The 26,368-nt window shown below is 37.5% G+C and overlaps 1 protein-coding gene across 1 annotated transcript in view; it reads left to right on the top strand.

Moving 5' to 3' along the window:
* TMEM232 (transmembrane protein 232) overlaps window positions 1–1,318 on the top strand; it is a 246,958-nt gene extending 245,640 nt beyond the window's left edge. The window contains 1 exon segment of the mRNA XM_036847913.1: window positions 781–1,318. Within this exon segment, the coding sequence (XP_036703808.1) occupies window positions 781–987 (207 nt within the window). The 3' untranslated portion in view covers window positions 988–1,318.
* Window positions 1,319–26,368: the final 25,050 nt, after the last annotated feature.

The raw sequence follows: 26,368 nt of genomic DNA, 5'->3' as shown, positions 1-26,368 counted from the left end.
TAAGCATAGTCTGGTCGTTTGTGAGTGTGCATGGGCTGAGGGTGACAAAATGATCAATGTAGGTTGTGTCTTTAGGAATTTTTAACATTTCATGCTAGGGGTCATTCTGAACTTTTTACCTGGCCTGAGGAGGTGATTACCACCTCTTTTTGCCACGTCCCTCATTAAAGATATTAGAAGGGGAAAAAATGATTTGGTTGATTTACCATCATTACTTCCAACTACTTATTCCTAGTACTCCTGCCTCCAGAGAATGGTATTATTGTCATGAAATAACGTGGTCAATTGAGATGAATTCCGTAGAAGTATTTTTACTGGTCTGTTGGAAAATCAGTCTTTGCCCATTAATTTCATTTTCAATCTCATAAGTAATAAATAATATCACTATGCCTTTCACTTTAATTTGGTTTTTCTTTTTATTTTGCTTTGGCTTGATTTTTCATTTTAGGATTCCATGCTATCATGTAAATACCAATATTGATGATGAAAGGAAATTCCTTTGGTATATATAAATGTAAACTGTATTATCTCTTTTTTTGGATTGTTGGTTTATTATTATTAAAAATGCTAAGGGGGAATTCTGTTTTTTGTGGGTCTTATACACTTTCTAACAGATGGCTTTTATATTTTTCCAATATGGTCAAGTATAAATTCATGAAGAATATCTGTGAGAAAAACTAAGAGAATAATTGGATATAAGAATCTGCATTTTGAGAAGCTAAACTCATATATTTTTTTCATGGAAAATCATATATAAATGACACTTTCTCTCTGTAACAGTGGCAGGAAGAGCTAAAGATGCGACAAAAGGAAGACGCAATATGTGAGGCAGAAGAACGGAAAGATAAAGAGTTAGAGGGAAAAAATCGCTTCCAAGAAATTATGAAGAGAAGAGAAGAGACACTACGCAAGCAAACCAAACCCTATGAGCTTCCTCCTAGGACTGAAGTAATTTCATTAGAAATGAAAATGAGCCCCCAAAACTGAGGTCCATATGCCAGAAATTCATTGCATGAAAGAGACCAAGATAGCTACAGGCTAGGAAAAAATCCTTAATTAACTGTAAGCCATTTCTTAGAAAGGAGTTTATCCTGGTGCAGGTTCTTTAATAGTCATATCTTAGTCCCAAATTAACAGTTAGCACTTAGTCACATTTGAGTGAAGTATTTTACTAGATAAATGTTTTCAAGAACATGGCTAGAACTAATTGACTCTTATCTTGTGATCATACACATACTTAATGATTCTCAGAGTATTGATTTTCATTGGACAGTTAGATGAAAATGAATTGCAAATTATTAATGAGTCACAAATAAGAACTATTTCTTGAAAATGGAATGAACATCAACTGATACTCCTATAATAACTATTATACTAATAAAAGAGGTAAGGCCCCAGCTTTGGATTTATATTTCATATTCAATCTATGCCAAGTCAAACCACATGTCAAGAAGCTTGAATTCAATAAATTGCTGTATATAAACAAATCTGGACAGGCCAGTCATCTCAGGATGAGGTAATCTTTAACAGATACCATAGAAGCCTTCTGAGTGACAGTGATTTTACTTTGCCAGATGAGGTTATGAGAATGGATTTGCATGGTCCTAGAAGCACTTATTGGAGGGATGCATCCAGTCAGGAGTCGTTTTAAAAATGGCGCTTCACTTCTGATGCTCTCAATCTATGGGTTAAAGGAGTGGGGTTCTTATGATGTCTTACACTCCTTTTCTAAAAAAGATTACCACACCTCAATTTTGCACAGGTGACTTGGTGATACTCAAGAGACAGACACTTTATCAAGATGTCAAATTCAAATGGCTTCCAGGTCAAAAAGGTCACATAAATTAGTGAGAGGGCTATAGAATACCTACTCCATCTAAAGAAACTTCCCACCACTCCACTACACTCTGCAGTGTGTCCAGTGCTGTAGGATCATCTAGTCTTTCAATAAGATGCCCTCAATCTTTTTAAAAATAAAAGTTGCTAAATTTCAAAATGTTGGCAACCGATTTAAAAAAAAAAATCACATACTTTTGGGTTAGATTTGACATGTGGGCCACAAGTTTGTGACCTATATTATGTGAATTTACAGTATCATTCTTTAAGATAACAATAACGTATGGTAGAAAAATGGAAGCAGGGAAGGGTGTTCCTCTTTTGATTCCCTATAGAGCTGATTCAAATTTATGTTGCTGCTCCCAAACCTTTTGACCCATCCTTGTCTTCTCATGCAGAGAATATGTAAGTTCTCAGAAATAATATCCCCCAATGCACCTTTCCAAATACTTTCATCAATCTTTGCTTTCCTCGCATGTGAAAAGAACTCTCTCCCCTAGAAGGCCAGCCAGTCCCTTTTCTCTGAATCTGATCCCATCCAAATTCTTCCTCCATCAACTATTTACTATCCCCCTTGAAGTTCCTCACTTCTATGCAAGGAAGTCTCAATTTTCTACCATCCGTCTATCCATACTACTCAGCGTTACCAAACCCTAACTGCCTTTTAAAGTAATAATCTTTCTTATGGGTTGTAAAGAGATGGAATCACTGGTCTGTAAGTTGTGGGGAAAGGACTCTGGAGATCTAACTGCTACTTATAAGAATTTTTTAAAATCCTGCTGTATCACAACCACCTTTTAGAAACCCAATGTCTGTAATATCAGAACTATTCTGGTGTTCTGAGGTAAGGACTAGTCTGCCTTAAAGCTTCTAAACTGCAGACTTAGGTGGTTTTTTTTTTCCTGTTCTGATTAGTCTGTTCCCACTTGTTCACCTGCTTTCTAACTTCCACAGTTTTCTTAGTATTTCTGATGTGCTTTTATCTGTTCTCTTTATGGATTTACATCTTTTTAAAAAAAAAATCCTTTTTCTATCATAGTGGTGGAGATTTGGAAAGGAGCTAAAAAAAGAATATATATATATATATATATATATATATATATACACATATTCATTTGCAATAAATATATGAAGAATATATAAATTCAAGATATATATATGAATAAAGGTATAAGGATTCTGATTAATTAATGAGATAGATAGGTAAATACCTTTATTCTTAAATTATTATTTAAAGTTTTTAAATTCTTAAGTTATTCTTTAAAATTCTTAAAATTTGGCAACACACATCTCATGGATTTCCTCCTGTGTCCTGGGATATCAGCAAAGACTGGGGCTTGTAGCTCTGGGTTCACATTCTAGCTATGCCTCCTGGCAGCTATGAAACACTGAGCACGTTACTGAACCTATTTGAGCTTCAGTTACTCACTTATAAAAAAATTTACAATTTATGTAAAGAGTGGTATCAGTCAGAAGCTAATCAGAAAAACAGGAACATGCCAGTCATTTTAACAGAGAGAATTTAACATAAAGAATTGTTTTAAAAGGTGTTAGAGAACTAAGAAAATGAAAAGGGAACATAAAAATAATACAGAAATAGGAGACTACTACCACCTCTAGGGCCAGAGGATCAGAGAGATGAGGGTTGGATAACCAGAATCTAGAATCATGGAGGAAGCACCACACATAGTGGGACTCAGCCCTCTGAGGGGAAGCACTGCCCAGCTCTTGCTGGTACCTCTGATGGGGCATAGTAGTTTTGAGAGCACAGAAAAAAAAAAAAAAAAAAGGACACTGGAACAATTGTCTCTGCCTGAAACCAGGCTGCCAAGAGCAAGACAACAAGAGGAGTCAAGCTCTTTCTTCTTCACCATCCTAGAACTCTTCCTGGAGTGTGCCTGTCCCCAACATCACAGAGCAGAGAGAAGAAGGGTGGGTTTGGAGCTGAAGGACACTAGTTAAATAACTGGAAAAGTGTGTAGCTCAATGCCTAGAACCTATTAGGCCAAGCAATAAAATTATTCCTTCCTTCTTTTCTTCTGCATTTTCAGTCCTCTTTTCTGCTTTTTCTGTAAGCTTTCCCTTTTAAGTTAATGTAAATGGCTTAAAATGAAACTTTTACTGCATTTTATCTTTTTAACTAACCCTTAATTCTTCCAGTAAGTACTTACTTTAACAGAAATTCAACTGGTACTCTTTGTAATTTACTCTTAATATTATTTCTGCCTCAACATTAACAAAGGGTTCTATGAGTCTCAGGGTGGGTTGGACACCAGATGGATTTTTTTCAGCTCATGTTGTTCAGCTGTAGTCATTTATTTTTCTAGTCTTCCCACTTTAAGTGAGAAAGAAGAAGGAGAATGAGACAGGTACTCCATGTCTATTTACCCTTTACAGCTCCTACAACTCTTATTCATCATTAAGTGAGTCTACTATTCGGAAGTGTTAACCTATCTCAGGTCAGAATTTCTTTCTATCTAAACCTTGTTTCTATGCTACTCTATGCTCTTTGCTGACTTTTATTTAAAAAGAACAAGTCTAGGTCTTTCTACATTCATTTATTTTAAATTCTCTAAAGGATTTCTCTTAGCAACCACCAAAACAATTTCTTTATCACACAGACTACTTCATAGACCTTTTATCTTATTGAGAATGAAATATTTATAGGAATTTTAGCTAGTTTCACTAGGGTATTAGAAATTAAAAGACATATATTAGGGGAGGAGAGAGAAAAGACAAATAGTAAATTCTGAGTAACAGAAACATAAAAATAAGCATTTCTTTCAGTGCCTTTAAAAAAGGAAAATCAAAAGACTTACAAGGTTTGTGGAGCATGACACAAAAAAAAGTTTAGGGAAGAAAATATCCAAAACAAATATCTTAATTTTGACATTAGTGAGTGGGTGTTTGAGAGAAAGGGGTATGTAGAGGTAATAGGTAATTTAAAAAGTAACTCACAGCAACAATTTCAGAAACTCTATGGTAATGTTTAGCAATTACAATTCAAGTAATTGATTCTTCTGCTCTTACCTGTAAAAATCCTCTCTGGGACATATGACTATAACTGCCTACTAGTTGATTTTGAATGACTGTTCTAATTTTTTTAAAAATTATCAAAAATATCCAAAGGGGACAGCAATCAGGATGTTGGAGTAGGAGGATGTGGGGCTCACCTCCACCCACAAACACATAAAAAATACATCTGCATGTGGAACAATTCTCACAGAACACCACCTGGAAACTGGCAGAAGAACTCCTATACAACCAAAGATGCAAGACAGATCTCCATGAAACCAGGTAGAACAGAAAAAAAAAGGGGGGGGAGATCAGGACGAGACTGGTGCCCCCTGGGAGGGATCTGTAAGAGAGAGAAGGTCTACACAGGTAGACCCTCGACCTGGGGAGCACCTTTGCCTGAAGGGAAATTTGCTGGGACAGATAAAGGGGCTGGAGAAGCCTAGACTATTCTCAAGGAGTATGTGCATGCAGGGCAGAGAGAGACTGGTGCCTTGCCGCACTTCCCAATCCAAAGGGGCAAAACCCCAGCCCCACTTGCTCCACGCTGTAGCCTGGCACAAGATCAGGACAGAGAATCAGTCTAGCTGCGCAGAGTCAGACCGGGGTGCCAGGTGTATGATCCTGGCCAAACTGTGGAGACCATATTCAGCACACACATGGGGGCAGCTGATTGAATGGGGTAGACATTGTCAGCATGTGCACTGGTGGCACAAAAGTACACGAAGCAGCTAAGCTCTCAATCTCAGGCAGACAGGCCCGGGGAGAAGACTCAATCTAGGTGCATGGAGACAGACCGGAGGGCCTGGGGTGTAGTCCTCAGGGAAGCATGGAGACCACTGTCAGTGCACACACAGCAGGGGGTGAGCCACAGCAGACATTGCTGGCACATGCACCAGGGGATGACACAGAAACACAGCTTCTGGGTGCTGAGTCTTGCATGGACAGGCCATGGGCAGGAGTATGCAGCTGTTTGTTCCCCAGTGGGAGCACTCCAGCTCTGCCCACTCCACACTGAAGCTTGGAGCCAAATCTGGGGTGGACAGATTCTGGGAGAGGTCTGCCACAGAGCAAGCCCAGGTCCCAGACAGCAGCACAGCCACCTCAATTCCTGTAGCCACAGCGTAGCACTAGGTCAGGTCTGGGATAAACACAATGGAGAGAGGGACGCAACCTTGGGCTGCTTCTGGGTGGAACTGTGGACACCTGCAAAGATGGCACAAATGTTCACTGTGACTATATAGGCCTCATGTGCTTCAGTGCATGGCATGGTATGCTCTCAAGGGCAACAGAGCCTGATTGAACCCTTAGTGCTTCTACTTCAATAACTGGGGAGCAGACCTCACCCACAACAGGGCAGTAACAGGCATGGAGCAGAGGAGGCCCTACCCCACTTCCAGTGGCAGATCTGGACACCCAACACCAACCACATCCCCTATGAAGGGGATAATGGCTAGCACACTGAGGAAAGATGTGGCTGGTATCCATATAAAAACCAGCCCTCGAACCAAAAATATTGGACTCACAATCTACACAGGGGTGCTCCCACATAAACCATCCCTTCAAGACCACAGTAGATAAATGTTTCTCCTAAATTCATAGAGACAGAGAAACTGAAGTCAAGTGAAAAAGCAGAGGAACTACTCCCCATTAAAAGAACAAGAGAAATCCCCTGAAAGAACAAATAATGAAACTGACCTCACCAATCTACTAGACCCTGAATTCAAAAAGGAGGTACTAAAAATGCTAAAGGAATTAAGATTATTGATAGAAATGCAGATCACTGTAACAAGGAACTAGAAACTATAAAGTGGAGCCAATCAAAATTAGACAATTCAATTGCTGAGATAAAAACCAATCTAGAAGCACTGAATAGCAGACTAAATGACACAGAAGAAAGAATAAGTGATCTGGAAGACAGAATAATGGAAATCACCTAATCAGAACAGCAGACAGGAAGAAAAATGAAAAAAAAAGCAACAAACATGATCTAAGGGATAATATAAAACATGCCAACCTACACATAATAGCGATTCCAGAAGGAGAAGAGAGAGAAAATGGGATCAAAAATGTATTTGAAGACATTATGGTTGAAAATCTGACACCTAAAGAAAGGAAACAGATATCCAGGTACAGGAAGCACAGAGGGTCCCAAACAAGATGAACCCAAACAGATCCACACCAAGATATATCGTAATTAAAATGGCAAAAGTTAAAGAGATGATTTTAAAGGCAGCAAGAGAAAAACAGAGTCAGTTACAAGCAAACCCCCATAAGGCTATCAGCTGATTTCTCTGCAGAAAATTTGCAGGCTAGAAGGGAGTGGCAAGATATATTCCAAGTCCTGAAAGGGAAAAACTTGCAACCTAGGATACTCTACCCAGCAAGATTATCATTTAGAATAGAAGGAGAGATAAAGAACTACTCAGAAAAAGCAAAAACCAAAGTAATTCAGCAGTACTAAACCTACCCTAAGACAAATACTGAAAGTTCTTCTCTAAATAAAAAAGAAGCAAGAATCTATAGGAAAGGGAAAATCAAAATAGGAAAGGATTAAAGATCACTTAAATAAGCCAATAAAAAGACTTAAAAACAATCAAAAATTGTAAAACCATTTATAACTACAATTAACAACAAAAGAATAAGCATGAAGATGTAAAATGGCATGAAGATCAAAAAATCACAAAATGTGGGGGAGGGGAGTATAAAAATGTAGAGCTTTTAGAATGTGTTTGAACTTGTGTGACTATCAATTTAAAGCAAGCAGATATAGTTAAGGTTTGACATACTTGAGATCCAGGGTAACCACAAATCAAAAATATACAACAGATTAACACAAACCAAAAAGAACTCAAGCATAGTACAAAAGAAAACCATCAAAGCACAAAAGGAAAAACAAAAAGAAGAAATTACTACTATATGTAAAATAGATAATCAACAAGGACCTACTGTATAGCACAGGGAACTATACTCAAAATTTTGTAATAACCTATAAGGGAAAAGAATCTGAAAAAGAATATATGTGTGTATAAAAAACTGAATCACTTTGCTGTACACCTGAAATTAACACAACATTGTAAATCGTCTATACTTCCATTAAAAATAAATAAGTGCTTAATATAAATTAAGAAAAAATAAGAAAAATCTCAAATTAACAATTTAACCTACCACCTAAAAGAATGAGAAAAAGAAGAGCAAACGAAAACCAAGTTCAACAGAAGGAAGAAAATAATAAAGATCAGAGAGGAAATAAATAAGAGATCAAAAAAAAAATAGAAAAGATCAATAAAACCAAGAGCTGGTTTTTGAAAATATAAACAAAATTGGTAAAGCTCTAGCCAGGCTCACCAAGAAGAAAAGAGAGGGCCCGATAAATAAATTAAGAAATGAAAGGAGAAATAACAACTGACACCAGAGAAATACAGAAAATCCTAAGAGAATACTATGAACAGTTACATACCACCAAATCGGACAACCTAAAAGAAATGGACAAGTTTCTAGAAACATACAGCCTGCCAAAATTGAGTCAAGAAGAAATAGATAATTTAAACAGACTGATCCTTAGAAGTGAAATAGAATCTGTAGTAAATTTTTTATTTCTGCAAACATAATCCAGGACTGTATGGCTTCACTGGGGAATTCTACCAAACATAAAAAGAATAATTTATACCTATCCTTCTCAAACTTTTCCAAAAGATTGAAGAAAAAGGAACACTCCCAAAGTCATTCTATGAAGCCACCATCACCCTAATACCAAAACCAGAAATATACAGTACAAAAAAGAAAATTACAAGCCAATATCTTTGATGAATATAGATGCAAAATTTTCAACAAAATATATGCAAACTGAATCCAACAATATATCATTAACCATGATTAAGTTGGATTCATTTCAGGGTCACAAGGATGGTTCAATGTACACAAATCAATCAATGTGATACAACACATTAGCAAAATGAAAGACAAAAAACCTCATAATCAAGAGATGCAGAAAAAGCATTTGACAAAATTCAACATCTATTCATGATAAAAATTCTCACCAAAATGGGAATAGAGGGAACATATCTCAACATAATAACCTTTTATGACAAACACACAACCAACATAATACTCAACAATGAATAGCTGAAAGCCTTCCCACTAAATTCATGAACAAGCTAAAGATGCCCACTCTCACCACTTCTATTCAACATAGTATTGGAAGTCCTAGCCACATCAATCAGAAAAGAAAAAGAAATAACCGGTATCCAAATTGGAAGGAAAGATGTAAAATTGTCACTATTTGCAGATGACCTGTTACTCTATACAGAGAACCCTAAAGTCTCCACATAAAAGCTATTAGAACTAATAAATGAATTCAGCAGGGTAGCAGGATACAAGATAAATATACAGAAATCTGTTGCATTTCTTTACATTAACAATGAAATATCAGAGAGAGAAATTTTAAAAAACAATCCTGTTTAAAATCACGTTAAAAAAATACCTAGGATTGATCTTAACCCAGGAGGTGAAAGACCTATATGCTGAAAACTATAAAACATCCATTAAGGAAAGTAAACATGATTCAAAGAAATTGAAGGATATTCCATGCTCTTGGATGGGAAGAATTAATATTGTTTGCTACCCAAAGCAGTCTACAAATTTAATGCAATCCCTATCAAAATACCCATGACATCTTTCGCAGAACAAGAACAAATAATCCTAAAATTATATGGAATCACAAAAGACCCAGAATTGCCAAAGCAATCCGGAGGAAAGAGAACAAAGCTAGATGCATAATCCTTAAAGACTTCAGACTATACTACAAAGCTACAGTAATCAAAACAGTCTGGTACTGGCACAAAACCATATATATATATACACACATTTATATAGATATGCATTATATATATGTAATATATATACATAATATATATAATATATATACATTATATATATATACACATACACACCAATGGAATAGAATAGAGAGCCCAGAAATAAACCCACTCACCCCTGTGGTCAATTAATCTATGACATAGGAGGCAAGAATATACAAATGGAGAAAAGACAGTTTCTTCAACAAGTGCTGTTGAGAAAGCTGGACAGCTACATGTAAATCAGTAAAATTAGAACACTCCCTCATACCACATACAAAAATAAATGCAAAATGGTTTAAAGTCCTAAATTTAAGACGTGACACCATAAAAACTCCTAGAAGAGAAGATAGGCAAAACATTCTTGGACATAAATCATAGCAACATTTTCTTAGATTAGTCTCCCAAGGCAAAAGAAATAAAAGTAGAAATAAACAAATGGGACCTAATTAAACTTAACAGCTTTTGCACAGCAAAGGAAACAATAAACAAAATGAAAAGACAACCTATAGATTGGGAGAAAATATTTGCAAATGATGCGACCTTCAAGGGCTTACTTTCCAAAATATACAAACATCTCATACAGCTCAATATCAAAAAAAACTAACAACCCAATCAAAAAAAGAGCAGAAGACCTAGCTCGACATTTCCCCAAAGAAGACATACAGATGGCCAAGAGGCACATGAAAAGATGCTCAACATTGCTAATTATTAGAAAAATGCAAATCAAAACTACAATGAGATATCACCTCACACCAATCAGAATGGCCATCATCAAAAAGTCTACAAACAATAAATGCTGGAGAGGGTGTGGAGAAAAGAGAACCCTCCTACACTGTTGGTGGGAATGTAAATTGGTACAACCACTATGGAGAACAGTATGGAGGTTCCTTAAAAAACTAAAAATAGAGTTACCATATGATCCAGCAATCCCACTCCTGGGCATATATCTGGAGAAAACCATAATTCGAAGAGATACATGCACCCCAATATTCATTACAGCACTATTTACAATAGCCAAGACATGGAAGCAAACTAAATGTCCACCAACAGAAGACTGGATAAAGAAGATGTGGTATATATATACAATGGAATATCACTCAGCATAAAAAAGAATGAAAAATGCCATTTGCAGCAACATGGATGGACCTAGAGATTGTCATACTGAGTGAAGTAAGTCAGACAGAGAAAGACAAATATGATATCGCTTATATGTGGAATCTAAAAAAAAATGACACAAATGAACCTATTTACAAAACAGATAGAGCCACAGATGTAGAAAACAAACTTATGGTTACTGGGGGAAAAGGGGAGGGTGAAAAATTGGGAGATTGGGATTGACATATACACACTACTATATACAAAATAGATAACTAATAAGGACCTACTGTATAGCACAGGAACTCTACTCAGTGCTCTGTAATGACCTGTATGGGAAAGGAATCTAAAAAAAAGTGGATATATATATATGTATAACTGATTCACTTTACTGTACATCTGAAACTAACACAACATTGTAAATCAACTATACTCCAATAAAAATAAAATAAATAAAAAATAATACAAATGAGTCTATATACAAAACAGAAACAGACTCACAGACATAGAAAACAAACTATGGTTACCAAAGGGGAAAGGGACAGGGGAGGGATAAATTAGGAGTATGGGAATAACAGATACAAACTACTATACATAAAATACTTAAGCAACAAGGATTTAATGCATAGCACTGGGAAGTATATTCAATATCTTTCAATAAGCTATAATGGAAAATAATCTAAAAATATATATATGTGTGTATATATATATATATATATATATATGTAGATAGATATAAAACTGAATCACTTTGCTGTATACCTGAAACTAACATAGTATTGTAAATCAATTATACTTCAATTCAAAAAAATCCAAAGAAAATTAGTGTATCATCTATAAATTCTTGTATTGCTTAAAACTCCTTAATTAGTAAATACAGTTCTTTCTTTCCCATATACCATCATATTCATCTCACTTAGTTCATACCACAAGGGTCTATAGGAGGGTTTTATCACAGTAGCGCTTTTAATATTTGGGGCTGGAGAGTTATTTACTATGTGGGTGGGGCATTTTGTGCATTTAAAGCTGTTTGGCAGCACCTCTGATCTGTAACCACTAGACACCAATAGCAGCCCCATCCCTTGTCCCCTATGAGTCCTGAAAACCAAAAGTACCCCGAGGGACAAAATCGCTCCTGGTTAAGAACAAAGGTTCTATACTTTCATTAAACTTGACTTCCCCATTTCAAGGATAATGTCTTAGTGATTTCTTTCAGGTTGCTTCCAAATTTCGTCCAACTGCTGACACAATTGGTCACAAAAGCTCTCACTTTTGGTCAGCCAGTGACTCTCAATTAAAATCACCATGGGTCTCATGAAGCCTCTTTATCCCTCCTTACATCTCCATTTGCTGAAGTGGCAACATGAACAAGGGCACCCCTGTTTGTTTTTTATGTGATTAATCAATGATATTTACCATCTTCCCCATGGGCTAAATGTAAAAAATGATAGGAAGTTATGAAAACCTGCTCTGCCAATGCCTAAGTAGAAAAGACATATCTAGTAATAAATTCAGCCCACACTGCGCTTCTCAGCCTTAGGCTGGCCACTTGAGACTTACAGTGTTTGTAAGGCTCCTTTTACTAATTCTAGCCATTTCTCTGACATGAAGTATGTGTTTGGAAACTTAGAGCAAAAGTCATTTTAAATTATCATCTTCTATAATATAAATTCATATATTTATATAGTTTTGCAAATTTTGTTGATGATTTGGTTACTTTTGAGCTACATGCATTTTTCATAGTGACATAGATTTCAAGGATAATTTGGCTTTAATGTTATTCGAGCTTACTTTTTCCTCCAATCATTCTAGCTAAGGGACCTATTTACATAATACCTAGTGCCTTGTTATTTTTTTATTCCTGCTTCATTGCAAAGCCAAAAATAAACAAAAAGAAATGCATTTCCAAAGCATTTTTTAGTTGGAAGATCATTGTGGTATCCAACTTTCTAGTGAAATTTCCCAAGTCAAAGCTATTTTGGAAAAGGCAAAATTCTCTTTTATGAATTAATGAACAAGATAGAGGTAAAACATTTTAGAATTGCCAATGTAACTTTTAAAATACATAGTCATCCTATTAGAAATCCAGTGATGCTTTGACCATTTACTTTCAAGTTTCTTTTTAAGGACATTCATAGCTTTATTTCATTGGAAAATTGAATTTGAACAAGTGCTAAATTCTCAGGAAGACTGATTATAGGTAGCTTCCTGGTAGGCCCACTTCAGCCAAAAGTCAAAGAAAGAGAAATATAATGCTCAGAAATTGTTTTTCAATTAAGTTAAACAACTGTCAGTCATTCCCCATACCTGGTTGAGGGAGGAGGATGAAAAGAAAACTAAAACCTAGTTATTCTTTAATTACCAAATAATAAATGTTTGAAGTCCCTTGAAGAAGAACTTGAAAACCAGTTACAACCCTTGGAGCCAACACAGAGCCCTTGCTCATGAGAATAGGGAGATGACAAGAGGAATAAAATAGCTCATTAGATGTTACTCCTAGAAGAGATCTTAGAATTAATAATCTAACGCTCTCATTTTACAGATGAGAAAACTGAACACTTGAAATTCACCAAGTTAAACATGAGATATTCATTAGTTCATTCAATACAACTAAATTATGATGTAGGTACAATAATTTCCGTTGAATCATGAGGAAACAGAGACTTTTAGAGGTTAAGTAATGTGCCAAAATGTCACTTAAGTAAAAGATGAGGATCTGTGAGCTCTTAAGCACCACACTACGGTCCCTCAGAGATTTGGCAAAATAGTGACAATCAGGAATATTACACAGGGCCCCAGCTCTTGGCGTTCTGCAGACAATACTATGATACCATTCTGAGGCTCTCTCTGTCCAAACATATAATGCCATTTATGAATATACACTAACGATACAGAAGTAAAAATGGAAGTATATAAAGTTGAATTGATAGTGCAGCTTTAGGTGAGCTCTCAAAAGAATTGAAAAGTTAAAGTTCTTAAAAAGTTTGACAATTCATGAAATGTATGTGAAATCATGATTGTTTTTAGTAATCATTCAAGAGTGTATATAGTAAGATGCTACTCTCTATTCATTCCACTTTACAGTTATGATTATGATGGTTTGATAAGAGTAAATTACACCTGGGAAGTGGAGGTGTAGCCAGTGAGAATAGTTTTGGTTGTGCCATTTCTGTGTCCTTGCAGAGTTACTGAATTCAGGCAAATGGAGGCTAGTTCCCTATTCCTTGAGTCTATGTCATTGTATTTGTCAACTAGATAGTGTTTGAACCTTGGAGAAAATCAGTTTTCAAAAAGGGTTTTGGTAATAGTTGCAGCTAGATATAAGGCCCCCAAATTCAAAAGGCAAGTCTAGGATTTTAACTCAGCTTTCCAAGCTCCTATTCTTATGTCTCTAACAATTCTACGTCAATGTAACACACGTAATTTTTAGCACCACCTTATCTCGCAAGAGCACTGTTGGTTTTATTAAAAACATGCCACTGGGGGGGAGACTTTCAAGACGGCGGAAGAGTAAGATGTGGAGATCACCTTCTTCCCCACAAATACATCAGAAATACATCTACATGTGGAACAACTCCTACAGAACACCTACTGAACGCTGGCAGAAGACCTCAGACTTCCCAAAAGGCAAGAAACTCCCCACGTACCTGGGTAGGGCAAAAGAAAAAAGAAAAAACAGAGACAAAAGAATAGGGATGGGACCTATACCTCTGGGAGGGAGCTGTGAAGGAGGAAAGGTTTCCACACACTAGGAAGCCCCTTCGAGGGAGGAGACTGCGGGAGGCGGAGGGGGGAAGCTTCGGAGCCACAGAGGAGAGCGCAGCCACAGGGGTGCGGAGGGCAAAGCAGAGAGATTCCCACACAGAGGATTGGTGCCAAGCAGCACTCACCAGCCTGAGAGGCTTGTCTGCTCAGCCGCCGGGGCGGGCGGGGGCTGGGAGCTGAGGCTCGGGTTTCGGTCGGATCGCAGGGAGAGGACTGGGGTTGGCGGCGTGAACACAGCCTGAAGGGGGCTAGTGCACCACAGCTAGCCGGGAGGGAGTCTGGGAAAATGTCTGGACCTGCCAAAGAGGCAAGAGACGATTGTTTTGGGGTGCGCAAGGAGAGGGGATTAAGAGCGCCGCCTAAACGAGCTCCAGAGATGAGCGCGAGCCGCGGCTATCAGCGTGGACCCCAGAGACGGGCATGAGACGCTAAGGCTGCTGCTGCCGACACCAAGAAGCCTGTGTGTGAGCACAGGTCACTCTCCACACCGCCCCTCCCGGGAGCCTGTGCAGCCCGCCACTGCCAGGGTCCCGCGATCCAGGGACAACATCCCTGGGAGAACACATGGCGTGCCTCAGGCTGGTGCAATGTCACGCCGGCCTCTGCCACTGCAGACTCACCCTGCATTCCGTACCCCTCCCTCCCCCCAGCCTGAGTGAGCCAGAGCCCCTAATCAGCTGCTACTTTAACCCCGTCCTGTCTGAGCGAAGAACAGATGCCCTCAGGTGACCTACATGCAAAGGCGGGTCCAAATCCAAAGCTGAACACCAGGAGCTGTGCGAACAAAGAAAAGAAATGGAAATCTCTCCCAGCAGCCTCAGGAGCAGTGGATTAAATCTCCACAATCAACTTGATGTACCCTGCATCTGTGGAATACCTGAAGAGACAACAAATCATCCCAAATTGAGGCAGTGGACTTTGGGAGCAACGATATATATATTTTTTTTCCTTTCTCTCTTTTTGTGAGTGTGTATGTATATGCTTCTGTGTGTGATTTTGTCTGTATAGCTTAGCTTTTACCATTTGTCCTAGGGTTCTGTCTGTCTACTTTTGGGGTTTGTTTTTTTTAATATAGCTTTTAGCACTTGTTATCATTGGTGGATTTGTTTTTTGGTTTGGTTGCTCTCTTCTTTCTTATTACTTTTTAAAAATTTTTAATAATTATTTTTTATTTTTTATTTTAATAACTCTTTCTTTTCTCTCTCTCTCTCTCTTTCTTCTCTCCCTTTTATTCTGAGCAGTCTGGACGAGAGGGTGAGGTGGGAGAGCCGAGTTCAAGGCATTGGTCCATCAGAGAACTCCCAGCTCCATGTAATATCAAACGGTGAAAATCTCCCAGAGATCTCCATCTCAATGCCAAGACCAAGCTCCACTAAATGACCAGCAAGCTACAGTTTTGGACACCCTATGCCAAACAACTAGCAAGACAGGAACAGAACCCCACCCACTAGCAGAAAGGCTGCCTAATATCATAATAAGGTCACAGACACCTCAAAACACACCACCGGATGCAGACCCTCCCACCAGAGAGACAACATCCAGCGTCATCCACCAGAACACAGGCACTAGTCGCCTCCACAAGGAAACCTACACAACCCACTGAACCAACTTTAGCCACTGGGGGCAGACACCAAAAACAACTGGAACTACGAACTTGCAGCCTGCGAAAAGGAGACCCCAAACACAGTATGTTAAGCAAAATGAGAAGACAGAGAAACACACAGCAGATGAAGGGGCAAGTTAAAAACCCACCAGACCAAACAAATGAAGAGGAAATAGGCAGTCTACCTGAAAAAGAATTCAGAATGATGATAGAAAAGATGATCCAAAATCTTGGAAATAGAATGGAGAAAATACAAGAAACGTTTAACAAGGACCTAGAAGAACTAAAGAGCAAACAAACAATGATGAACAACACAATAAGTGAAATTAAAAATTCTCTAGAAGGAATCAATAGCAGAATAACTGAAGCAAAAGAATGGATAAGTGACCTGGAAGATAAAATAGTGGAAATAACTACCGCAGAGCAGAATAAAGAAGAAAGAATGAAAAGAATTGAGGACAGTCTAAGAGTCCTCTGGGACAACATTAAATGCACTAACATTCGAACTGTAGGGGTCCCAGAAGAAGAAGAGGAAAAGAAAGGGACTGAGAAAATATTTGAAGAGATTATAGTTGAAAACTTCCCTAATATGGGAAACGAAATAGTTAATCAAGTCTAGGAAGCACAGAGAGGCCCATAAAGGATAATTACAAGGAGAAACATGCCAAGACACATATTAATCAAACTATCAAAAATTAAATACAAAGAAAAATTATTAAAAGCAGCAAGGGAATACCAACAAATAACAGACAAGGGAATCCACATAAGGTTAACAGCTGATCTTTCAGCAGAAACTCTGCAAGCCAGAAGGGAATGGCAGGACATATTTAAAGTGATGAAAGGGAAAAACCTACAACCAAGATTACTCTAACAAGCAAGGATCTCATTCAGATTCGATGGAGAAATCAAAAGCTTTAGAGACAAACAAAAGCTAAGAGAATTCAGCACCATCAAACCAGCTTTACAACAAATGATAAAGGAACTTCTCTAGGCAGGAAACACAAGAGAAGGAAAAGACCTACAATAAGAAACCCAAAACAATTAAGGAAATGGTAATAGGAACATACATATTGATAATTACCTTAAATGTAAATGGATTAAATGCTCCAACCAAAAGACATAGACTGGCTGAATGGATACAAAAACAAGAACCATATATATGCTGTCTACAAGAGACCAACCTCAGACCTAGGGACACATACAGACTGAAAGTGAGGGGATGGAAAAAGATATTCCATGCAAATGGAAATGAAAAGAAAGCTGGAATAGCGATTCTCATATTAGGCAAAATAGACTTTAAAACAGAGACTATTACAAGAGACAAAGAAGGACACTACATAATGATCAAGGGATCAATCCAAGAGGAAGATATAAGAATTGTAAATATTTATGCACCCAACATAGGAGCACCTCAATACATAAGGAAAATGGTAACAGCCATAAAAGGGGACATCGACAATAACACAATCATAGTAGGGGACTTTAACACCCCACTTTCACCAATGGACAGATCATCTAAAATGAAAATAAATAAGGAAACACAAGCTTTAAATGGCACATTAAACAAGATGGACTTAAGTAATATTTATAGGACATTCCATCCAAAAACAACAGAATACACTTTCTTCTCAAGTGCTCATGGAACATTCTCCAGGGTAGATCATATCTTGGGTCACAAATGAAGCCTTGGTAAATTTAAGAAAATTGAAATTGTATCAAGTATATTTTCTGACCACAACGCTATGAGACTAGATATCAATTACAGGAAAAAATCTGTAAAATGTACAAACACATGGAGGCTAAACAATACACTACTTAATAACCAAGAGATCACTGAGGATATGAAAGAGGAAATCAAAAAATACCTAGAAATAAGTGACAATGAAAACACGACTGCCCAAAACCTATAGGATGCAGCAAAAGCAGTTCTAAGAGGGAAGTTTATACCAATACAATCCTACCTTAAGAAACAAGAAACATCTCAAATAAACAAACTAACCTTACACCTAAAGCAATTAGAGAAAGAAGAACAAAAAAACCCCAAAATTAGCAGAAGGAAAGAAATCATAAAGATCAGATCAGAAATAAATGAAAAAGAAATTAAGCAAACAATAGCAAAGATCAATAAAACTAAAAGCTGGTTCTTTGAGAAGATAAACAAAATAGATAAACCATTAGCCAGACTCATCAAGAAAAAAAGGGAGATCACTCAAATCAATAGAAGTAGAAATAAAAATGGAGAAGTAACAACTGACACTGCAGAAATACAAAGGATCATGAGAGATTATTACAAGCAACTATATAACAATAAAATGGACAACCTGGAAAAAATGGACAAATTCTTAGAAAAGCACAACCTCCTGAGACTGAACCAGATAGAAATAGAAAATATAAACAGACCAATCACAAACACTGAAATTGAAACTGTGAATTAAAATCTTCCAACAAACAAAAGTCCAGGACCAGATGGCTTCATAGGCGAATTCTATCATTTAGAGAACAGCTAACACCTATTCTTCTCAAACCCTTCCAAAATATAGCAGAGGGAGGAACACTCCCAAACTTATTCTATGAGGCTACCATCACCCTGATACCAAAACCAGACAAAGATGTCACAAAGAAAGAAAACTACAGACCAATATCACTGATAAACATAGATGCAAAAATTCTCAACAAAATACTAGCAAACCAAATCCAACAGCACATTAAAAGGATCATACACCATGATCAAGTGGGGTTTATCCCAAGAATGCAAGGATTCTTCAACATACGCAAATCAATCAACGTGATACACCATATTAACAAATTGAAGAATAAAAACCATATGATCATCTCAGTAGATGCAGAAAAAGCTTTTGACAAAATTCAACACACATTTATGATAAAAACCCTCCAAAAAGTAGGCATAGAGGGAACTTACCTCAACATAATAAAGGCCATATATGAGAAACCCACAGCCAACATCGTCCTCAATGGTGAAAAACTGAAACCATTTCCACTAAGATCAGGAACAAGACAAGGTTGCCCACTCTCACCACTATTACTGAACATTGTTTTGGAAGTTTTAGCCACGGCAATCAGAGAAGAAAAAGAAATAAACGGAATCCAAATCAGAAAAGAAGATATAAAGCTGTCACTGTTTGCAGATGACATGATACTATATATTGAGAATCCGAAAGATGCTACCAGAAAACTACTAGAGCTAATCAATGAATTTGGTAAAGTAGCAAGATACAAAATTAATTCACAGAAATTTCTTGCATTCCTATATACTAATGATGAAAAATCTGAAAGAGAAATTAAGGAAACACTCCCATTTACCATTGCAACATAAAGAATAAAATACCTAGGAATAAACCTACCTAAGGAGGTAAAAGACCTGTATGCAGAAAACTATAAGACACTGATGAAAGTAATCAAAGATGACACAAACAGATGGAGAGATATACCATGTTTTGATTGGAAGAATCAACATTGTGAATATGACTATACTACCCAAAGCAATCTACAGATTCAATGCAATCCCTATCAAACTACCAGTGGCATTTTTCACAGAACTAGAACAAAAATTTTCACAATTTGTATGGAAACACAAAAGACCCTAAATAGCCAAAGCAATCTTGAGAAAGAAAAATGGAGCTGGAGGAATCAGGCCCCCTGACTTCAGACTATACTACAAAGCTACAGTAATCAAGACAGTATGGTACTGGCACAAAAACAGAAACATAGATCAATGGAACACGATAGAAAGCCCAGATAAACCCACGCACATATGGTCACCTTATCTTTGATAAAGGAGGCAAAAATATACAATGGGGAAAAGACAGCCTCTTCAATAAGTGGTGCTGGGAAAACTGGACAGCTACCAGTAAAGGAATGAGACACTCCCTAACACCATACACAAAAATAAACTCAAAATGGATTAAAGACCTAAATGTAAGGCCAGACACTATCAAACTCTTAGAGGAAAACACAGGCAGAACACTGTATGACATAAATCACAGCAAGATCCTTTTTGATCCACCTCCTAGAGAAATGGAAATAAAAACAAAAATAAACAAATGAGACCTAATGAAACTGAAAAGCTTTTGCACAGCAAAGGAAACCATAAACAAAACTAAAAGACAACCCTCAGAATGGGAGAAAATATTTGCAAATGAAGCAACTGACAAAGGATTAATCTCCAAATTTACAAGTAGCTCATGCAGCTCAATATCAAAAAAACAAACAACCCAATCCAAAAATGGGCAGAAGACCTAAATAGACATTTCTCCAAAGAAGATATACAGATTGCCAACAAACACATGAAAGAAAGCTCAACATCATTAATCATTAGAGAAATGCAAATCAAAACTACAATGAGGTATCACCTCACACTAGTTAGAATGGCCATCATCAAAAAGTCTACAAACAATAAATGCTGGAGAGTGTGTGGAGAAAAGGGAACCCTCTTGCACTGTTGGTGGGAATGTAAATTTATACAACCACTATGGATAACATTATGGAGGTTCCTTAAAAAACTAAAAATAAAACTACCGTATGACCCAGCAATCCCACTACCTGGTATATACCCTGAGAAAACCATAATTCAAAAAGAGTCATGTACCAAAGTGTTCATTGCAGCTCTATTTACAATAGCCAGGACATGGAAGCAACCTAAGTGTCCATCAACAGATGAATGGATAAAGAAGATGTGGCACATATATACAATGGAATATTACTCAGCCTTAAAAAGAAACGAAATTGAGGTGGACCTAGAGTTTGTCATACAGAGTGAAGTAAGTCAGAAAGAGAAAAACAAATACTGTATGCTAACACATATATAAGGAATCTAAAAAAAAAAAAAAGGTTCTGAGGAACCTAGGGGCAGGACAGGAATAAAGACACAGACTTACTAGATAATGGACTTGAGAACATGGGGAGGGGGAAGGGTAAGCTGGGACAAATTGAGAGAGTGTCATGGACATATATACACTACCAAATGTAAAATAGATAGCTAGTGGGAAGAAGCCTCACAGCACAGGGAGATCAGCTCGGTGCTTTGTGACCATCTAGAGGGGTGGGGTAGGGAGCGTGGGAGGGAGGGAGACAAAAGAGGGAAGAGATATGGGGATATATTTATATGTATAGCTGATTCACTTTCTTATAAAGCAGAAAGTAACACACCATAGTAAAGCAATTATACTCCAATAAATATCTTTAAAAAAAACCCCATTCTTACCTGCTGAGTTTCTACTTTATAAGATCATTCAGTATTAATCATTACTTTTATAATTGTGAATATAATCGTTGTTGCCTTTGTAATATTTGAAGTTTCTCCTGTTCTTTTTAAATTCATATTTTTATTATTTGCCTTTCTCAAGTGGCCCTTTGTCTGATGTTATTGTTTTTGACATTGCTTCCTGAATTGCAAAAGTTTAAACCAACAAACAAAAATCATTCCATTGTCAAGCTAGTATCAGCTTTTCACTAAACTGTCAGTATTTCACAATATATAATTAAATTTTAAGTTCTAAAAAAAAAAAGTAGTGTGTATTTATCCATAATTCCCTTTATTGTAGCTTCTGGGTGCATCCTGTACACTTCCAATTATAGTAATGAGAGTAAATAATTCCCCCTAATTTGGTCTTAACGTTCAACTGCTGTCACATTAATTGCTACCTTTGTGTAGCTACTGCCTAGTAATACATTTCTAGACAAGACAGACATTTTAGTGTCTAAATTCAGATGTTAACTTAGCAAGTTTTTCATTTTTCAGTAATTTACTTTTTTTAGGTGAAAATTTTAAAATTCTGTTGTTAACTTAGTTCTTTATTATAATCTGGGCATATTTTGCCTTAGAGGCATCTCCAGAACTCACTTTTTACCCAATGATGTTGAAAAGGTGGTTCCACAATATTTTAACATTTCTAGCTATAAATTATTTCTACATCCCTAAATAAGATATTCCTGCCACCACCACCACCCCCTCACCACCATGTGAAGCCGTAACTTGAAGACGGCTGTCTGCAAACCAGGAAGAGGGCTCTCCCCAGACACCCAATCTGCTGGCACTTTGATCTTGGATTTATCAGCCTTCAGAACTGTGAAAAATAAATTTTTATTGTTTAAACAACAAAATGAACAAACAAACAAAACATGCCACTGAAAGGTGAAATGGAGTATTAATGCCAAGGTTGTAGATGCAGACTTGTCTGTTCCTCCAGGGATGGCAAAACACCCTTTGGGAATTGAAACAGGTATTTCCTGCTTCACTTGTCTCCTTAAGCTTACTCTGGATAAATGAATAACATGGTAACAATTTTAAAGAAGAAAAGAGTAAGCAGAAATGTCGACTTGGTGATGGTGATGGTGACAGTGATGATGATGATAAAAGCCAATGTGTATTGAGCCCTTATGCCCTACTCTGGGCTAAATACTGTGTTAATGCTTCTCATTTAATTATTACCTTTTTGAAACTCTGGGTGTATGTACTATTATCTTCTTATAAATGAGGATCTAAGGCTTAAAGAGGCCAACGTACTTGCTTAAAATTGAACAGCTAGTAAGTAGGCTTTTTGAACCTGCCTTATCTGACTCCCAGGCATGCCTTCCTGAGCACTGTATGACAGTGAATATGCAATTATATTAGCATGTTTAGTTAAGATTGAAAATGGTTAACAGTCACAAGGATGATGAACAGAACGAGACTAAACTCTTAAGAGCAAAAATTTTGTATTACTCAATTATGTATTGCTCAGAACTTAAAAGAGTATCTAGTCCATAGCAAGCTCTCAACATGTGTTTCTGAAATAATTGAATGAATGGATGAATGAATGATATTAAAGAGTGCTTAAGATATTTATATAAAAATATATAGGGTTAGGGTTAGGGTAAAATAGAAATTAAAATTAAACTCTCATTTTTAGAGAAGCTTGTCCATTTTATTGTGCTGTGGTTGTAATGGTGACCCTGTTCTCATGGAGCTTACCATCTGCTCACTGCTTTACATAGTTATTATAAATTCAAAAGGCTTGTATGTCATACATAACATATACAAAATAAAATGTAGTTTAGCCCCATTGTAACTGACATAAAAGCCAGTATTTATAATACTGGAGTCAGGGCAGGGGTGGGGAAAATGCTGTAAGAAAGAAGAATCATCTTGGTCATCTATTAGAAAACAATACAATTCACAAGTTACCTGACTTCAGGTTCATTAACCTAGTCTGTTATATTTTTTCCTTACATATAAATTATTCTTGTGAGCATACTGAAGCCTTTAGAAAATGAATTTTTATAGGGATTATAAGTAATGGCATATTTTTGATGTTATACAGATATATTGAATCCTATTCATCTCTACCTCTAAATTTTCATGTGGCTTTCCAATCAAAAGAATCCTAATAAAAAGCAATAGCTACAGGACCCATATAGTAGAATTCCTTCCAAAGTATACATGCTCCAACATGATCACTAGGTCATGAGACTTATGGCCCTGGAGGAGAGGAAAGGATGGTCTTGAGGAAGAGAAGGTCCAACCCTATTCCAAGCAGAGATTGTGTGGAGAGTAAGAGAGTTAGAAGGGATAGATTTAAGGGTGCTTGATATACTCACCCCTATATCAAGGGATGGAGGTGGTTATAGACACCCAGATAGATAAAGAGCCTGCACACATCAGGTTAGAAGCATTAACTCCTGCACTGCTGGGGAACTGGTAAGTCAGTAAGTTGAAGGGAGAGGTGTTGTATGCAGCCATTTCCAATGACACATGCAATCATGGGGTGGAGATGGGAAGCCAGGTATCTGGAGTTAGCACACTAAGCCCAAATTGCTAGAGAGGATTAAATCAACATCAGGGAACATTAGTACAGAAAGCACACCAGTTCATCCATTCTACAGTGGAAGCCACAGAGGATCCAGAGGACATTGGGAAGATTTAAGGACCCAGTCTTCCCTCTACGGCCTTACATAGGTCATACCTCTCTCCTCCACATATTCAAACACCATCTTGGAAAAGAGAATCAGGGGTGGGGGGGAGCTATAATGCAAAGCAGTTATCCAAAAGAAACCAGTTAATATTTAAATGCTCTCTTGATTTCCTAGATTTGGATAATTTTTAAACTAAGTTAGACTGAGCTTCATCTTTGCCCTGCCCCAAGATAACCAGTAGAGGAGGCCTATTGAAGAAGATCCAATTTATAAAACTTCAGAAACTAACTTTTCTCTTTAAATTAAAATGTTGTATAAAACTAAATTTACATCCTTGCAACACTGATATGAAACAGACATTTCAACACATAGATATAGATGGAGAGATAGACAGTCTAAACAGCTAATTACCAATCTGATATATGCCTTCATTTATTCATTCATTCAACTAACATTTATTGACTTCCTTCTGAGTTCCAGATACTCTTTTAGGCACTGGGGTTATATAAAAGAATCAATGAACATGACAGAAAATATAGCATTCTACATATTAAAAATAATATGTGTGTCTGTGTGCATAAAACCAGTATCAAAATATGATATAGTTTTAGATAGGGATAAGTGAGGGATAAAAACAAAGGAGACAGTGAGGAGGGAAGGACTGTTTTAGGAAGGGACACTAGGGATGATCCTTCAAGGGATTTCAGCAAAATTGAAGAGAGAGTGAGGTATCTGAATTTCTGGGGAGAAGAGCATTCCAGGCAGTGTTAATAGCAAATGCAAAATTCCTGGGGTAGTCATTCATGCTTTTTGCTAAATATTTCTGCTTCTTCCCCCTTCCAGGCACATAGCATCACTGTACTTTTGTGGCACAATTTTGTTGTGGTGGGTCATATGGCAAATTCTGGCCAACGGATTGTGAAAGAAAATGATGTGTGTCATTTCTGGGCTGAAGCATGTAGTAATTCGCTTGAAAATTTACAGTGCTTCTTTTATCCCCCTTCAGAACAATAGTTAACAATGTTCAAGATATTGAGTACTCTCCTTCTTATGGAAACACCAAAACCACAATTAACTGCTGAACAACCACTGACATAAAAATGTTGGAACCTACCAAAAAAGATACCCTACATCCAAAGACAAAGAAGAAGCTACAATGAGATGGTAGGTGGGGTGCAATCACAATAAAATCAAATCTCATACATGCCAGGTGGGCAACCCACAAACTGGAAAACAATTATATCACAGAAGTTCTCCCACAGGATTGAAAGTTCTGAGCCCCACATCAGGCTCCCCAGCCTGGGGGTCTGGCAATGGGAGGAGGAGCCTTCAGAGAATCTGGCTTAGAAGCCCAGTGGTGTTTAATCATAGGAATTCCAGAGGACTGGGTGAAACAGAAACTCCACTCTTGGAGGGTGCACACAGTGTCTCATGCACATCAGGACCCAGGGGAAAAAAAGGGTGACCTCATAAGAGATTGGACCAGACTTACCACCTAGTATTGGAGGGTCTCCTGTGGAGGTGGGGAGCTGCTGAGGCTCACTGCAATGACAAGGACACTGGCAGTGGCAATTCTGGTGAGTACTCATTGGTGTGAGCCCTCTTGGAGGCCGCCATTTTCTCACCAAGACCTGGTCCCACCCAACAGCCTGTAGGCTCCAGTGCGGGGATGCCACAGGCAAAACAGAGTGAGAACCCAGCCCCATGCATCAGCAAACAGGATGCTAAAAGTCTTCCTGAACAGCTGCCTGATAAACACAGCCCCTGACATGGCACTGCCCAGCAGAGGGACAAGACCCAGCTCCAACCACCAGTGGGCATGTGCCAGTCCCTCCCACCAGGAAGCCTGCACAAGCTGCTCATCTACCAGGGGGCAGACAGCAGAAGCAAGGAGAACTACAACTCTGCAGCCTGGGGAATGGAAAACCGCAATCACAGAAAGTTAGACAAAATGAGACAGCAGGGGAATATGTCCCAGACGAAGAAATAAAATAAAACCCCAGAAGAACAACTAAGTGAAGTGGAGATAGGCAATCTACTGAAAAAAGAATTCAGAGTATTGATACTTAAGATGATCCAAGATCTCGGAAAAAGAATGGAGGCACAGATCAGAAGATACAAGAAATGTTTAACAAAGACCTCGAATAAATAAAGAAGAAACAAGCAGAAATGAACAATACAATAATTGAAATGAAAAATACACTAGAAGGAATCAATAGCAGAATAACTGAGGCAGAAGAATGGATAAGTAAGCTGGAAGACAGAATGGTGGAAATCACTGCTG

The sequence above is a fragment of the Balaenoptera musculus genome, chromosome 3, assembly GCF_009873245.2.
Source record: "Balaenoptera musculus isolate JJ_BM4_2016_0621 chromosome 3, mBalMus1.pri.v3, whole genome shotgun sequence".
NCBI classification, from domain to species: domain Eukaryota; kingdom Metazoa; phylum Chordata; class Mammalia; order Artiodactyla; family Balaenopteridae; genus Balaenoptera; species Balaenoptera musculus.
This window is presented reverse-complemented; position numbering and strand designations above follow the sequence as displayed.